A 16,312-nucleotide genomic window follows, 5' to 3' on the forward strand; every position below is an offset into this window, starting at 1 on the left:
TCTATATATTATTGGGAGAAATGTACTGAGGAGCATTGTAGATTATAAGACACTTACACAAGTAGGCATATATATATGACAATGAGAGATAAAAAGTGGTATGAGTGTTTGCAACTCATAAAAGGCTACATAATTCCAAGGGCTATTATTGTTTATCCCTCATTCAGTGAAGCCATACCATGACTATCCCCAGTACTCAAGAGGATCTGGGACATCTGAATGGAGCAAAGCAGCATGCTGGTTCATCAGGATTGTTGCAGTCCTTGTTGCTGGGGTTCATACAAATACCACGGAGGCGCTACCAAGATGGAAAGCAGCAGTACACTTCTGAATGCAGGGTACACAGAGGCAAGGGAGCAAAATAACTTAGCAGTCACAAAAGGGTAAACAGGAAATAAGAGACCAAGGGGTTCAAAATACAAACAGGAGAGGTAATCTGAGAAAAATAAAAATAAAAAAAAGTGACTGATTGCAAATGCAGAGAGACAAATTGATGGAAGCAAGGTAAACCGAAACAACTAAGAGAAGTTGCCAGGCAGTGGCCCAGTTCCTACATTGGCCTTTTATAGTCATTGACCCATAATGTCCTAGCTGTCTCACACATATGTGAGTAGTAGCCTAGCTTCCATGTTCCTCTCTCCATACTCACTAAGTCTGACTTATTCTGAACTGAAATAAGGGCATAAACTCTGCATGCCTGGGTAAAAGTATAGTGCTAGCCCAATCTATTCTGATGTGCCCTACACAATGCAATGAAGAATTGTGGCATCAGCAAGATACAGCTCATCCAATCAAAACACAGTGAGAGGAATAATCCTTGGGCAGAACAAACATAATAAAGGGAAGAAAGGCATCTGATCAGGAAGATAGTTTAGAGACAGACAAGACATCCATCTAATTATGAGAAAGGGGCTCAAAGTCCTACTCATGCCTACTCTGGATGAAATAGGTCTGTTTGCCAGAATGCACCTAAAACTGTATGTAGGCAAGACCTGTTTGTCACAGGTAACTGCAAATATTTTTACAATGGGGGGGTGAGATCAACAGATATTGCCCTGGACGTGGCATCAGCATCCCAAAACCTATTAAATGCAGTCATTAGCCAGGGTTTTTAATGAAAGGGTTAAAGAGGGCTACTGCCCTCAAGACTACAGTTGTCTCCCAAGTCAAAGGGCACTCCCAGATCTGCTGTTTGGGAGTCCATTATGATTAGGGGCCCTTCCAACTAAACCATAATTTAAAAAATGCAGGTGAAACTCCATTATATAGGAAAACCGCTAAGCTGGTGCAGCAGCACATATGTTCAGTGACTTTAATCCTGGAAGCTGGGGAGTAGTTGAACAATTCTAGCACTTGTAGAGTTGGTGTTTCAGGTAATAATTCATGCCATTGTTTTCGTCATTACAGTAAAGATCAATCCTGCGATGACTTATTGTTATTCAACTAAACAGGGGCTAGCTCTGAAGTGTCTCTCACAATCCCTTAATGCCAACATAGCAACTGTGCAGAGGAACCCATGACTAATTGTTTTTAGTTTCTATCGCCAGCAACTAATAGCTCAAAGATTTACCCACACCTTTCTCCACGGATATGATTATTGTTAGAAATGGGGTCTTTGGTTGACAGTCAGTGTTAGATATGGGGTCTTTGGTTGACAGTCAGGTTACCCCCTGTTCAAGCAAGGACCCTCACTCTAGTCAGGGTAAAAGAGAATCACCCTCAGCTAACCCCTGCTTACCCCCTTGGTAGCTTGGCAGAGCAGTAGGCTTAACTTCAGGGCGCTAGGTGTAAAGTATTTGCACCAACACACACAGTAACTTAATGAAAACACTACAAAATGACACAACACCGGTTTAGCAAAATAGGAAATATTTATCTAAACAAAACAAGACCAAAACGACAAAAATCCAACATACACAAGTCAAGTTATGAATTTTTAAAGATTAAACTCAAAAATAGCGCTTAGAAACAAAAATGCTTCGATGAGATGTTAACACGGCGTCGTGACAGAGTCGTTCCCAACAAGCCGACACCAGCGGCGCCGGACACGGAGTCGTGTAGACCCCCAAGTACAGTACCTTTGGTGAAGAGTGAAACCAAGCCGATGCGCAAAGTCGGGAGTCGCAGCGTCTGTGCGAAACGTTGAATCCGTGCACTTCGAGCAGCGTCGGTCACGACGTGGTGCAGTGACTTCCACGGAGTCACGGACTTCACTGGGGCTGCTGCGGCGTTGGGCCCTCGAAGAGCGTTGCGTTCCAGCGAAGGTCACGGCGTCAGGTGCAGGCGGCGTTACCGGATTCAGCAGCGGCATCGGTCCGGAGTCTTCACAAGATGGAAGGCACACAAATTCCAGTCTTTGCCCTCTTACTCTGTCAGAAGCAGCACTGCAGGAAAGCTCCACAAAGCACAGTCACAGGCAGGGCAGCTCTTCTAAAGTTCTAAAGTCTGTGGTTTTGGGTGCCCTTCTTATACCCAATTTCTCCTTTGAAGTAGGCCTACTTCAAAGTAAAGTCTCTTCTGAATGTGAAATCCTGCCTTTCCCAGGCCAGGCCCCAGACACTCACTTTCAGGTGTAAGTGACCACTCAACCCCTCCCTCCTAGCACAGATGGCTCATCAGGAAATGCAGACTACACCCCAGCTCCTTTTGTGTTAATGTCTAGTGTGAGGTGCAACCAGCCCAACTGTCAAACTGACCCAGACAGGGAATCCACAAACAGGCAGAGTCACAGAAATGGTATAAGCAAGAAAATGCTCACTTTCTAAAAGTGGCATTTTCAAACACACAATCTTAAAATCAACTTTACTAAAAAAGATGTATTTTTAAACTGTGAGCTCAGAGACCCCAAACTCCACATGTCCATCCGCTCCCAAAGGGAATCTACACTTTAATCAGATTTAAAGGTAGCCCCTATGTTAACGTATGAGAGGGACAGGCGTTGCAACAGTGAAAAGCAAATTTAGCAATATTGCACTGTCAGGACATATAAAACACATTACTATATGTCCTACCTTAACCATACACTGCACCCTGGGCTTGGGGCTACCTAGGGCCTACCTTAGGGGTGTCTGACATGTAAGAAAAAGTAAGGTTTAGGCCTGGCAAGTGGGTACCCTTGCCAAGTTGAATCTACAGTTCAAACTACACACACAGAACCTGCAATGGAAGGTCTGAGATATGATTACAGAGCTACATATGTGGGTGGCACAACCAGTGCTTTAGGCCCACTAGTAGCATTTGATTGACAGGCCCTGGCACCTCTAGTGCACTTTACTAGGGACTTACTAGTAAATCAAATATGCCAATCATGGATAAACCAATCAACAATACAATTTACACAGAGAGCATATGCACTTTAGCAAGGGTTAGCAGTGGTAAAGTGCTCAAAGTTCAAAAGCCAACAGCAACCGCTCAGAAAAAATTAAGAGGCAGGAGGCAAAAAGATTGGGGATGACCCTGTATAAGCAAAAAAGTCCAACACAACCCCCTACCAGCCTAAAGCCTGGGGAGAACAATCAATACCTTGATGTTCTTCCCTGATTGGGGCGATAGACTTTTGAGTCTGGATGCTATATTATTGTCTCGAATCACACTTGAGATTTCCATAAACTTACAGGGCTGTTCAGGATGTAAGATTTTACTGAATAAAAACAAGTTCTTAATGAACAAAATGTGAACTCAAATGGGCTCCTGGCTCATTACTGTTAACTATTTTCTTTCAGCATGCTGTTCTTCCGCTCATTTCACTGCACACAGGTACCCACAAGTCAGTTTCTTGAACACTTGCCTAAATTAAAGGTAACCATGTGTCCTTTGATTTTACCTACATGTTTACACATTTTACTATCCCTGCACACCTAACCCCCACCTGGTCTCACTTTACACATCCTTGTTTACAAGTAAATGTCTTTGGTTTCCTTCTTCTTTGTCCATCTTGCCATTCCTTGTTCTAACCATCTTTCTCAAATATCCACTACGTTTTCCCTCTTTCCCCTATGGAAATTGTTCCCAGGTGACCATCACCTAGCACTCTGCAACCTAAAATAATCCTTATAGACAATGGAAATGCCATTTGAATGTCTCATCCATGATCAGCTGTTTGCAGATGCACATAGTTTTTTGAGGGGGAGGCCACGTACTACTAAGAGAAGGCTAAACCGAGTAACACAGCTGCACTGTTTCACTGGAAAGGTCTGACAGCAATCAGTAGAAATTTATATGAATTGTGGTAGCTTATTGTGATCATTGACTCTAATTATGAAATTCTAGACCCAAGGAAATATTTTGTACTTGTAGGAGTGGGGATATTTGCACTTTTAATTTGATATCCATTAATTTTTCTTTATGAAATTGAAGAAAATAACCAAAGAAATGCCTAATATTTCGGAAAGGATGGACCTTTTTGTACCATCAGCTGTGCCGTTTGTGTTTCTGCTATATCCCCATGACATTGCCTTGAGCATTAAAAAAAACATCAATGCTCACATCGGCTCAGAGGCCATCCATAATGCTGAATACTAACTAAATGAAATTCAAAAATTACATCCAGTGGAAAGTGTTTTGCTGAACCGATCAGCAGAACACAAATACAGCTCTAAGAATGTCTGGAGCAGTTAGGGAGAGGCACTTGAGACTTTGCTGTTACTGATCTAAATTCCTTAACAAAGTATTAATATTTACTCATACACTATCATCCTCAACTTTCACATTGTCTGCCATGAGCTTGACATTTACTTCTTGAATAAACTACTAGATAGTTAAGGAGGCTAATTTGGAGGTTAACCCTCCACCTTAGGCCAGCATCCTGGTCAGCAGGAAACATATGACATCTCAGTCAGGAGCACATAATGTCTTACCTTTCATTGTGATAGGTGGTCAGTAGAGTTCCAGTGAACTACTACAGGTGCACCTTAGGCTAATATATTAGCAAAGTATCGGGCAATCATCACAGCTAAGGAGGCAAACAGGCAATAGCAATCAGGAAAACAATCATATTCACTGTGAAAGGTTCATCTTAATCTGCCCCCAAATAGAAGTTTCTGGAGGGAGTGCTGCAGGTGCTAATTTAGTACAGTCTGTTTCAAACGTTTGTGCTTACTGATGTCTCAAAGAGTTGATGATCTGGAGGAACACTATTTTACAACCTTACACCGGGAAAGTAATTACTCATTACACAATCAGTAATGTGCTGCCTTTGATGTTAAGTGAATCACAGGTTGACATTTCTAAATTACATAAAAGAACATAACCCAATAAAATACACAAATTCACATAATATCACAATAAAAACATATTAGGTGGAGGGGATGTGATTCCTCACCAAGCAATAATACCACAATTCTTTACCACGTCTCATTGGTTCGCAATAATTAAATCCTGAGCTCAAATCTTGTGTTAAAGCTGCCAGCCCTAGGGTGGTCTTCTCTAAACTTTTTGCCTTACTCCTCCATTTTTGCTGATCTAATTTGTGTTGACCTTAGGACTCTGTGCCCTTTGCCACTGCTAACCAGTGCCAAAGTGTATGTGCTCACTTCCTAACACATTGGAAAACTGGCTCGCAACCAATGGACACATTTAATTTACTTGTAAGTCCCTAGTAAAGTGGTACATCGTGTACACAGGGCCTGCAAATTAAATGCTACTAGTGGGCTTGCAGCACTTATTGTGCCACCCCCTTTACTTGCCCTTTAAACATTCCTCAGGCCTGGCATTGCAGCTTGTGGGTGCTGTTTTAAACTGTCACTTCAACCTGGCAAAATAAACATTTTGCCAGGCCTAAAGCTTCCTTTTTAATACATATAAGTCACCCCCAGGGTAGGTCCTAAACAGCCTAGAGGGCAGAGGGCAGTGTATTTAAAAAGTTGGACATAAACATTTTACATTTTGTATGTCCTATTAGTGAAACACTAATTAATTTTTCACTACTGTGAGGCATACCTTTCCCATAAAACAACATTGGGTCACCTTATTACATTTAATAAGTGATAGCTCTCAATTGGGGGCAAATAGGAGTGTTGGGTTTGGTGTCAAAAGAATTGTAATTTTAAACCCTCTTTAATGATAAAGTATGATTTTAAGTCACAATTCTGAAAATGCCACTTTTAGAAAGTTGGCATTTTCTTTTTCCAGCCATTTGGTGCCTGCAGTATGTATCCTGGGTTACATGACTATGATGGGCCACATCTGACTTGACTAGGGGCAGGGGCTGTCACCTACTACACCTGCATACCACAAAGACTCTGCCTCAGCACACTCATAAAGGGTTTGGCACTAGTCTTTTGTGTCCACAGACAAGCTGGGACAAGGCTGGACGTCAGAAAAAAACAAACACCTCTGGGTGTGGAAACCTCTAGAACCTGCTCCTATTTCAAAGCTTACACCACATACCAAATTGGACTCTCTGATCAAGTTAGTCAGTACATTTCTGGACCTGTGGAAAACTCAGAAGGACTGGTGTGCTGCTCTGCTGCAAGAAGGACTGCTACTCTGCTGCCCTGATGCCTGAGTGATAAGGACTGGGCCTGAATCTTGACCCCAGGGCCAACAGGAGGTTGACTCCAAGGGCCAGTTGGCTAGCCTCCTGATCAGAGCCTCAGAGACAGAAAAACATTCAACCACTTGAACCGCGCACCTGGACTCTTGCCCCCCAAGTGATGCCAGACCATTCCTGGACCCCTGGTAGGTCGCCTCAAGCTGCTGTGAAAGCTCAGCTGCTGGTGCACAATACACCTCCGACGCAGGACCTCGCATCACCACCTGCAGCCCTTTGGAACTGTTGCTGCACAGTCCATCCTCGAAACAGCATCTTGAAAGTTCAGCAACTAAGATTTAGGGTACTTTGTTCAGTAGGATTATCCTGGTTCCTGTATTCAGCCCATACTCTATCATGGTTGGCCTGAACTTGTGACTTCGTCCCAGTGCATCACGACCAGATAACCACAGTTAGGGCTTTGTGCTTCCAAGCACTGGTTTTCACCTAAATCTTAAAAACTGTGTATCTCCAATTGTTCTAATTGAATCTTTTTCTTTTTGGTCTCAATGTATTCAATTTTACTCTATTTTTCTAAATTGGTGAGGGATTTTTCTTTTATTTCAATTTTATTATTGTATGAAATGCTACATAAATGCTTTACACATTACCTCTTAGTTATGCTACATAAATGCTTTACACATTACCTCTTAGTTAAGCCTGAATTTATTTTTGCCAAGGTACGAAAGGGCTGAGCACAGGTTAATTTGGGATTTGCTCATGTTTCACCCTGACAAGAATTGTGGTTGCTGCTTGAGTAGAGTTTAACCTCCCCCAACCAGTAACCCAATTTCCTACACCTTTGTAGCTGTAGCACAGAGCAAATAGGCTTAACTTGGGTAAGCACAAACTTTGTACTGCATTTACCACAATGCAAAGGGGCAACCTGTGCTGTGATGTGAGGCAGTGTGCTCCCATCCCCCTTCTCTTTATCAGAAAGGCTCCCTTGAGTCAGCCAGCTGACAAGCTTTTGGAGATGCACCTGTGCCCCAGTGAAAGGTACTGAGACCTGAAAGGACTGTGGCAGCATTCTCAGCAACCCCTGATGAAATTCGTTTTTTTTTAATCTCTACTGATGAAGGTTAAAATCCTAAAACATGTGTCTGGAGATGTACAGCACTAGCTGCACCAACTCTGGTAAAAATAAATAAAAGTAATATTCAATTAAGCACAAAGTTTGTACTGCATTTACCACAATGCAAAGAGGCGAACTGTGCTATGATGTGAGGCAGTGTGCTCCCATCCCCCTTCTGTTTATAAAAAATGCTCCCTTGAGCCAGCCAGCTGACAAAAGTTTGTAGATGCTTCTGTGCCTTAGTGAGAGGTACTGAGATCTGAAACGACTGTGACTGCATTCTCAGCAATCCCTGATGAAATTCGTTTTTTTTAATCTCTACTGATGAAGGATAAAATCCTGAAACATGTGTCTCGAGATGTGCAGCACTATCTGCACCTCTGGTGAAAAACTAAAGCTAATATTTAAGTAAGCACAAAGTTTGTACTGCATTTACCACAATGCAAAGCGCCGAACTGTGCTGTGATGGGAGGCAGTGTGCTCCAATCCCCCTTCTGTTTAAAAGGCTCCCTTGAGCCAACAAGCTGACAAGGTTTTGGAGATGAACATGTGAACCAGTGAGAGGTACTGAGACCTGGAAAATCTGTGGTAGCATTCGCAGCAACCCCTGATGAAATTCATTTTATGATCTCTACGGATGAAGGATAAAATCCTGATACATGTGTCTTGAGATGTACAGCACTCTCTACACCAACTCTGGTGAAAAACTAAAGCGAATATTCAAGTAAGTGCAAAGTTTGTACTGCATTTTCCACAATTCAGAGGGGCGAACTGTGCTGTGACGTGAGGCAGTATGCTCCCATCCCCCTTCTGTTTAACTTGGGAAAACTGTTTAAAGCATTTATTAGTACAAAAGCAGTTAAAATGTAGAAAACACAACAAATCCCATTACAAGTTATAAAAATGGAGAAAAGTTCTATGAGCAAAAACGCACCTAAAAACCAAAAATCTGATGTAGGGAGCCAGACATATGATTTTTCAAAGTATTATATACATTTCTAGCACCAACCACGGGTACCTGGTCACGCTAGACTTGGTCAAAGTCAAAAGTTATGGCTGCACAGTGAAACGCAACTTTGGGGATTTTTCACTACCAGGACATGTCAAACTTAAGTACACATGTCCTACTGTGGAAATACCATGCACCGTGCCCTACGGGCATTTAGGGCCTACTTTACTTATCAGTATTGAAAAGGATGGTTTAGACCTAGCAAAAGCTTTATTTTTCCAGGTAAAATTTCCAGTTTTAAAACTGCACACTCCGGCAGCAGGGGCAAGCCTGAAAACATACCTTGCCTTTTCACTTTTGTGGTGGCACAAAATGGAAGGGGGAAGCCATTCTCATTGCTGCTCATTTCCACAAGTGGCAGTTGTTAGTCTAGCAATAATCAGCAGCCATGATCAGCTATTTTCCACATATAAATTCCTGCTGCCAAAGGAGAGTATTTCTTACAGTGGAGAGTCACTGGCGTATCACTGCTGAGGTGGTGTTGTTTAGCCACTGCAGCTCAGGGCTAACATACCTGATATGTCAAAGTTAACTTAAATTACCTTGTTCTGAGCCTGCCCTAAAAGGCCTTTTGTGGTACGATGTTCCACTGTTCATCAGCCTGACATCCTTCTGAAGGAAGTCACCATTTGCAGTGGGCTTGGAAGCTAAACAATTGCTTACGGTGAAGTTGAAAAACTACACCTGCTGATACAAAGAGTGAACTGGCTTCCCCAACTTCACAGGATAAGTAATAGTGTACTCAGAACATGCAAATCACTGTCCTTTACTCATACACAACTATCCTTCCCTGACACGAGTGCGAATCGTACTCAAAGCGTGTGGTTCTACCAGGACATACCTATGTAATCACACAAAGAACCTACAAGAGATTAACTTGCAGTTACTTAAAAGTTAGACATGAGACACAAGCAAGGAAAGTAACACACAATATTCACCAAGTAAGCCTTCAAATATATGAACCAAATACATTCTAGCCATGATTTGTCAGTCCAGTGATAAACAACTTACAAATGCATTGTAGCCATCAAATCCTGTCTATTTATCCACCACAGAGACGGACCCATGTTGCCATCGTATTTATATGCCCCCCAGGGGCAGGCACCTAGTGCCAACAATTAATGTTTCCACCAGGGTTCTAGGGCAAATAACGTAGTCAACATCAATGTATACAAGCAATCTCCTCTAACTAGGTGAGGGATGGAATATACACACCATTTGTTACAGAACACACAACACCAGGGAGCCTCATAATGCACTGTCCCTGCCAGGGTGCACATGCCTGACCAGCCTCCAGGCGAAGCACCTTCGACCTATAATTAGGGCTGAAAGTCAAGACCAACAGCAGGTTAGCCCTGTCCAGCTAGCCCCATGCCCACCAATGTCATTACCTCTTCAAGGGGACAAAAGCTGACAATTAGCCCTGTTATTTTCTGGTCACATTTCTGCCATCTTTTGCTCCAACCTTTGCTTCAGGTGTTCCAGTGTGGGTGGGTGCTCTCTTCTGATGTAGCCCCTGCCAATTCCTCTGGAGGTGCTGGATGATCAATGAAAAGGAGGCCGCACTCCTGGCCCACTGTGGTTTTGATGGCAACACTTCGCAGGAATATGCCTGCCAATGACCTCTCCACAGCTCCTGCCCATGGCGGGATTAATAACAACCCTATGCTGCATACAGGGCACACCATCCCATTCACTTCACCGAGCCCCCAACCATGTGAATGTCTTGTAGCTGCTAATGAGAATTGTTGGAAATTACCCTTTCTGCAGGGTCGCCTCCAAACTTTTTGCCTTCTTCCTCCTTGTTTTCTGACCTTTTTGTTTGTTTGTTGGCGCTAGGACTCTGCGCACTTTACCACTGCTAACCAGTGCTAAAGTGCTCTCTCCTTAAAATGTGGTAACATTAGTTTAACCACAATTGGCATAATTCATTTACTTGTAAGTCCCTAGTAAAGTGCCCTAAATGCGCCAAGTGCCTGTAAATGAAATGCTACTAGTGGGCCTGCAGCACTGATTGTGCCACCCACTACATTAGCCTTTCAAACATGTCTCAGGCCTGCCACTGCAGAGCATGTATGTGCAGTTTTAAACTGCTGTTTCAACCCACTTGACAAGCCCAAACCTTCCTTTTTATTACACTTAAGTCACCCCTAAAGTAGGGCCTCGTTAGCCCTTAGGAAATGGTGCTGTGTATTTAAAACGTTGGGCATGTACTTTTATGTTTAACATATCCTGGTTGTGAAAAACTGCTAAATTTATTTTCACTACTGCAAGGCCTGTCTCTCCCATAGTTTAACATTGGGGTTACCCTGAAGCAGGCTTTAAGAGCAACTTCCAATTGGGAAAAGATAGAACTTTGGAGTGGTGTCTCTGGACTCACAATTTAAAATCACGACTTATGGTGAAGTCTGATTTTAAATTGTAAGTCTTACCTTAACTGTTCTGTGTCTCTGCCTGTCTCTGAATACATGTCTGGGTTTGGTGACAGATGGACTTTGTACATTACTTCTAGACAGTCACACACAATGGGAGCTTAGATGGGACTTAATGGGCCTTAATGGGTTTGATGGGAGGGGGAGCTTAGCACTGCCTCACTTATACCTTAATAGGGCTCTGCCTCTCCTCACATAAAGGGCTACAAAACCCCCTGTAGAATATCTGGAGCGAGAGAAGGAAGGACAGGGACCTTGTGATCTTCAAAGGCCTCTTTGAAGTCTCCCCCACTTCAAAGGCACATTTGGATATAAGTACTAGACACTAAAACCCACTAAATCAGAACTGGGAACCAAGGACACTCTGCAAGGAAGGACGACTGCTGTGCTGTTAGAGGGACTGCCACTCTGAAGCTGCATTGCTGTGTTGGCCTTCTGCGTGCTGTGTGCTGTGCAGTGCTCTAGGAGGAACTGCCACTTTGCTACTTGTTTTGCTGTGTTGGCCTGCTTCCTTCTGCTTCTTGCCTGGAGTGAGAAGGACTGGACCTATTCTTTACATCCTTGCATCATCCAAGGGCTTGTTGAATTCCCCCTGTTCTCTTCAGTCTCCGGGACATCAAAGACTGCCTGCAACTCTCCTGGTGCTGCTGGACTCTGCCATCTGTGAGTCCTATCCTTGCCTGAGGTGCCCCCTCCAATCCTGTGCCTCAGAAGTGGGTTCTGCACCTGATTACTGCACAAACGGACGCATCGTGCCCTCAATGTCAACACTTTGCTCCATCAAAGGTACTGTTTCAGCGTGGGTTCTGCAGCTGGCCTACCCTCCATCGTTGTCGGCCTGAACTTTAGATTTGCACCTGACCCTCACAACCTCAATTAACCTTTTGACCAGTAGTGACTTCTGAGCACTGTTTTCACATATAGGGGGTTATTACAACTTTGGAGGAGGTGTTAATACGTCCCAAAAGTGACGGTAAAGTGACGGATATACCACCAGCCGTATTACGAGTCCATTATATCCTATGGAACCCGTAATACGGCTGGTGGTATATCCATCACTTTACCGTCACTTTTGGGACGGATTAACACCTCCTCCAAAGTTGTAATAACCCCCATAATCTTTAAAAATGAATATTTCTACTTATTCGATTTTTTTCCTTTTGATCTTGTTGTACGCAGATACACATTCTCCATTTTTCTAAACTGATGTGGAGTCTTTTTGTAGTGTCTTTTACTGTGATAGTGTAATTAGGTGTTGCACAAATACTTAACACATTGGGGGTGATTCTAACTTTGACGGGCGGCGGAGGCCGCCCGCCAAAGTTCCCCCAACAGAATACTGCTACGCGGTCAGAAGACCTCCGCGGTTATTCTGTGTTTCCCGCTGGGCTGGTGGGCGACCGCCAGAAGGCCGCCCGCCAGCCCAGCGGGAAACCCCTTCCCACGAGGAAGCCGGCTCCGAATGGAGCCGGCGGAGTGGGAAGGGTGCGACGGGTGCAGTTGCACCCGTCGCGATTTTCAGTGTCTGCAAAGCAGACACTGAAAATCTTTGTGGGGCCCTTTTACGGGGGCCCCTGCAGTGCCCATGCCATGGGCACTGAAGGGGCCCCCAGGGGCCCCACGACACCCCTCACCGCCATCCTGTTCCTGGCGGTCAAAACCGCCAGGAACAGGATGGCGGTGAGGGGGTCGGAATCCCCATGGCGGCGCAGCAAGCTGCGCCGCCATGGAGGATTCCCATGGGCAGCGGAAAACCGGCGGTACACCGCCGGTTTTCCGTGTCTGACCGCGGCCAAACCGCCGCGGTCAGAATGCCCTTAGGAGCACCGCCAGCCTGTTGGCGGTGCTCCCGCTGACCCCGGCCCTGGCGGTCAAGGACCGCCAGGGTCGGAATCAGGCCCATTGTCTCTTAAGTTATGCCTGACTGCTCTGTGCCAAGCTACCAGAAGATAAGCACAGGTTAATTTAAGGTATGTATCTGACTTACCCTGACTAGGATTGTGCTTCCTACTTTGACAGGGTGCATCCCTTTGCCAACCAGAGATCCAATTTCTAACATTGATATTTTCAAATACCATGGCCTATTTTCCAAATGATGCAATACTTGCTAGCAAGGTTATCTAAAGTTGAACACCACATCCTATGTTTAGCCTAAGTAGCATGTTTGCAAAAGCAAAATGAATTACACATGTGCACCTCAGGTCAGAGTAGCATGTAATGATGCACCTTTTCATCTTTCTGTATGTTCTTTTTACTTTGCTAATTCATTACATATATCTTATGGTTGTCTTTGTTTCCTAGACAATCCTGAATTTTGCAATAGCTGCTTAGAAAGTTACTTCTTGTAAGTACATATTTCTTTTATCCATTGTTTTACTTTTGTTTTATTTTAAGGGCTTTAATGATCAATTTGTAATTTTGTAATTCTTAACAAAATTGTGAAATGCAACCTCTATTTCGCATCTGACTCCGTGACATGGCAAGAGTCCATTGACAGTAGTGCAGGCAAGTATGATGGTCCCTCTGGCTATTTTTGGAGCACTAACCTACAGCAATAATCCAGGCTCAGTGGGCTCCACAGGCCTTTGAGTCTGGGGTGCCATGGCACCTGCTGCACCATTGATAATGACACTTTTGTTGTACGTTGCCTTCATCTAAGTGCATGTTTAATAACATGAAAACATTTAGTATATATTCTGTAAGATGATGGTCAAATGAAATTCAAAGGGTGGTGTATGTATTCTCCTTTTCCAACAGAAAACAGAGACATTGTAAATCTGGCCTGGAGTGGGGAAATATGTACGTTGTTCACAGTAGATTATTAATGAGGTTAGTGTTTGCTTTTAGGTTGAGAAAGTGTTTTAGGTTGTGTCTTTTTTAAGATTCTTCACTGCAAATAGAGACACTTAATTTTTTCTTAAAGTCGTTTTTTTCTAGTGCAATTTCCATATCTGGGACTCAGATGCCCTAATTGTGACCTGACCTTATATTGAGAAATCGCTCCTTTTCCTAAGGACGTGTACGTTGTGTCTAGTTAAGTAAGCAGCGCTATTTCGGTCATACCTATTTGGGTCTTCGAGAAGTGTTTGTTGACTCATAATTGAATGCCACCTCAAGGATGTTACAAAAAATGAGAAGGATGTATGTAGGGTTTGGAATTTCAAGGTGTCTGTGACTGACAACACTTTGAAGAAAAGCTTAGGCAATTTACAGTTGGTCAAACACACCCTCTGAGCCATCTTCCCTATTCCCATCTCCTTCCTCTATTGCCATGAATGGCCTGCTAAATTTGTCTCCTTTTTAGACAGATTGTGTTGAGACCCCTTTGGGCAGTTGTGCGCTTTATAAATATCAAATCAAATCAAAGATACAAACATAAAGACGAGGGCAGTCGGTGAATCTGCCTTGATCGACTGCAGAATGCAACAGAGATTGAAAAAACAGAGGCCTTTTCATGTGGGGAAATCTCTGCATACGTAAAGATTTTTGACTACATCTGTGTGTATGGATTCTTCACCTGGGTGCAATTTGCCAAGTCTGGGTAGATTTTTAAGTCGAGCCCGCAAAGTGCTCTGTCCCTGGTGTAATCTCTCTATGGACATTTAACCACGCCCATTAGTTCGGTTGGTTCGTGGGCTTGCCTGTTAAAATTTGCTTGATTTCGTTAGTGAAAAGCATGTACACGTCATGCCTTTTCCGGTGCTTAGCCCTCCTCAAGTGCACTGGCCAGTTACTGAAAACATACGAGGCTTGATGTTTTCTGTATGGTTTCTGGACTACTTTTTCTTTTTATTTCGTAGGCAGCGCGATCTCACTGGGCAGTAATCGAGCTCTTTGCATGACATCGACCCTGTTACATGGATAATTGCACTTTTGCCGATACATTTCACTGCGAGTGAACTTCTGTTTCCTTTGGTGTGTCTGCTTTGCATTCATGGAGGCTGTCCGCTCGCTTATGTGAAACTGTTTTACTTTTCAGTTTATGTGGCAAGAAAAGTCTGGTTAGGAGTTTAAAAAGCTAACTGCTCTAACTGGAGCAAACGCAAGACCCATTGCATTGCAAATGCTTGTTCTGTTCAGTAGTGTAACCTCCCGTGGACTGCAACAGCCACTCACATGAAGCCTCACCCTCCAGTCACTGAAACAGCCAGACAAAACGCAACCCTGATTTTGTTCTCGTCAATACCACTGCTGAACTTGTATTTAAAAATCTATTTTATCAACATTTCTACATGAATACCAGTTGCATTTACTGTCACTTGCGTCATCACGGGGCTCTGTTGAAATTTTGATTATACCAGCATAATCTTGCATACTTTCTGGCATTTAATGTTGCTTGTTACGTGAGATACCTGAAAATACACCATCAAGCCAAGTCACATAATTGAGTTTACATGTAGGTAAAAGATTCTGTTACAGGAATCCAGGAACACCACAAACGAAGTGACTGCTATTCGCATCGGGTATGATTTTGTGCTTTTTTTCAGGACAAAATATGCCCTTGAATCCAAAAACACAAGGACTCAATTCACACTAAAATAGCGAAAAATGCTAGTTTGGTGTTCTGTGTAAATTTATATCACTTTTAAGGAATTTCATATAATTTCAATAAAGGAAATAATGTGGATTTTGCACAGGCCTAGGGGTCTCTTGTCCGCATGAGCCTGAAGTTAAGCGAATAACAGTAATTTCAAGGAATGAGTTGGAAAGTCTGCATCATGTTTTTCAAAATAAAAAGTCAAATAGGGTATGGGTTCTTCTGATGGTGATAATTGTCATAGGGGAGAGGATAAGGAACCTAACCATAGAGTCCAGGGAGGGAGAGTCAACTTGAAGAAAGTCTGGGACATCTGGGGAAAAGTCTACATAAACAGCTGCTCAAGGGGAAAATAAATAAAAGGTATGAAAATGTCCAGGAAATAGTCCTAAGAAATGTTCTAATGTCCCAAAGAAATGTTGACAATCCGAATTAATCTTCAAAGAGTTAAATGTAAGACAGAGGTCAGTCCCCTAACTTAGATTTTGTTTCAGAATTGCTGTCCTGGATTGAGGGTAAAGTTTTGTGACCCTTCTCCTGGTCCTAGATTTCAACTACTTGGAGCTTCTCCGCTGGCACAGGCACTGCATGATTCAGGGGTGTTCCTGAAATCTCCTCAGCAGTATCATCCACTGGAAGGAGGAAATTAACTTTGGTCAACAAAGACAAATCTTAATGAATAGTGGTTTGGGAATGTAAAGTGATGGGTGCAGTTCAATTGAGGACGAAC

General features: G+C 43.3%; 1 protein-coding gene across 1 annotated transcript in view; it reads left to right on the forward strand.

Annotated features, from left to right (window-relative positions):
* Nucleotides 1-16,312, forward strand: part of LOC138283896 (proprotein convertase subtilisin/kexin type 5-like) — a 570,601-nt gene that overhangs the window by 106,470 nt on the left and 447,819 nt on the right. Inside the window, exon 4 of the mRNA XM_069222102.1 lies at nucleotides 13,347-13,389. Within this exon, the coding sequence (XP_069078203.1) occupies nucleotides 13,347-13,389 (43 nt within the window). The remainder of the gene's footprint in view (nucleotides 1-13,346; nucleotides 13,390-16,312) is intronic.

Source organism: Pleurodeles waltl, chromosome 3_1 (assembly GCF_031143425.1).
Source record: "Pleurodeles waltl isolate 20211129_DDA chromosome 3_1, aPleWal1.hap1.20221129, whole genome shotgun sequence".
Taxonomy (NCBI): Eukaryota; Metazoa; Chordata; class Amphibia; order Caudata; family Salamandridae; genus Pleurodeles; species Pleurodeles waltl.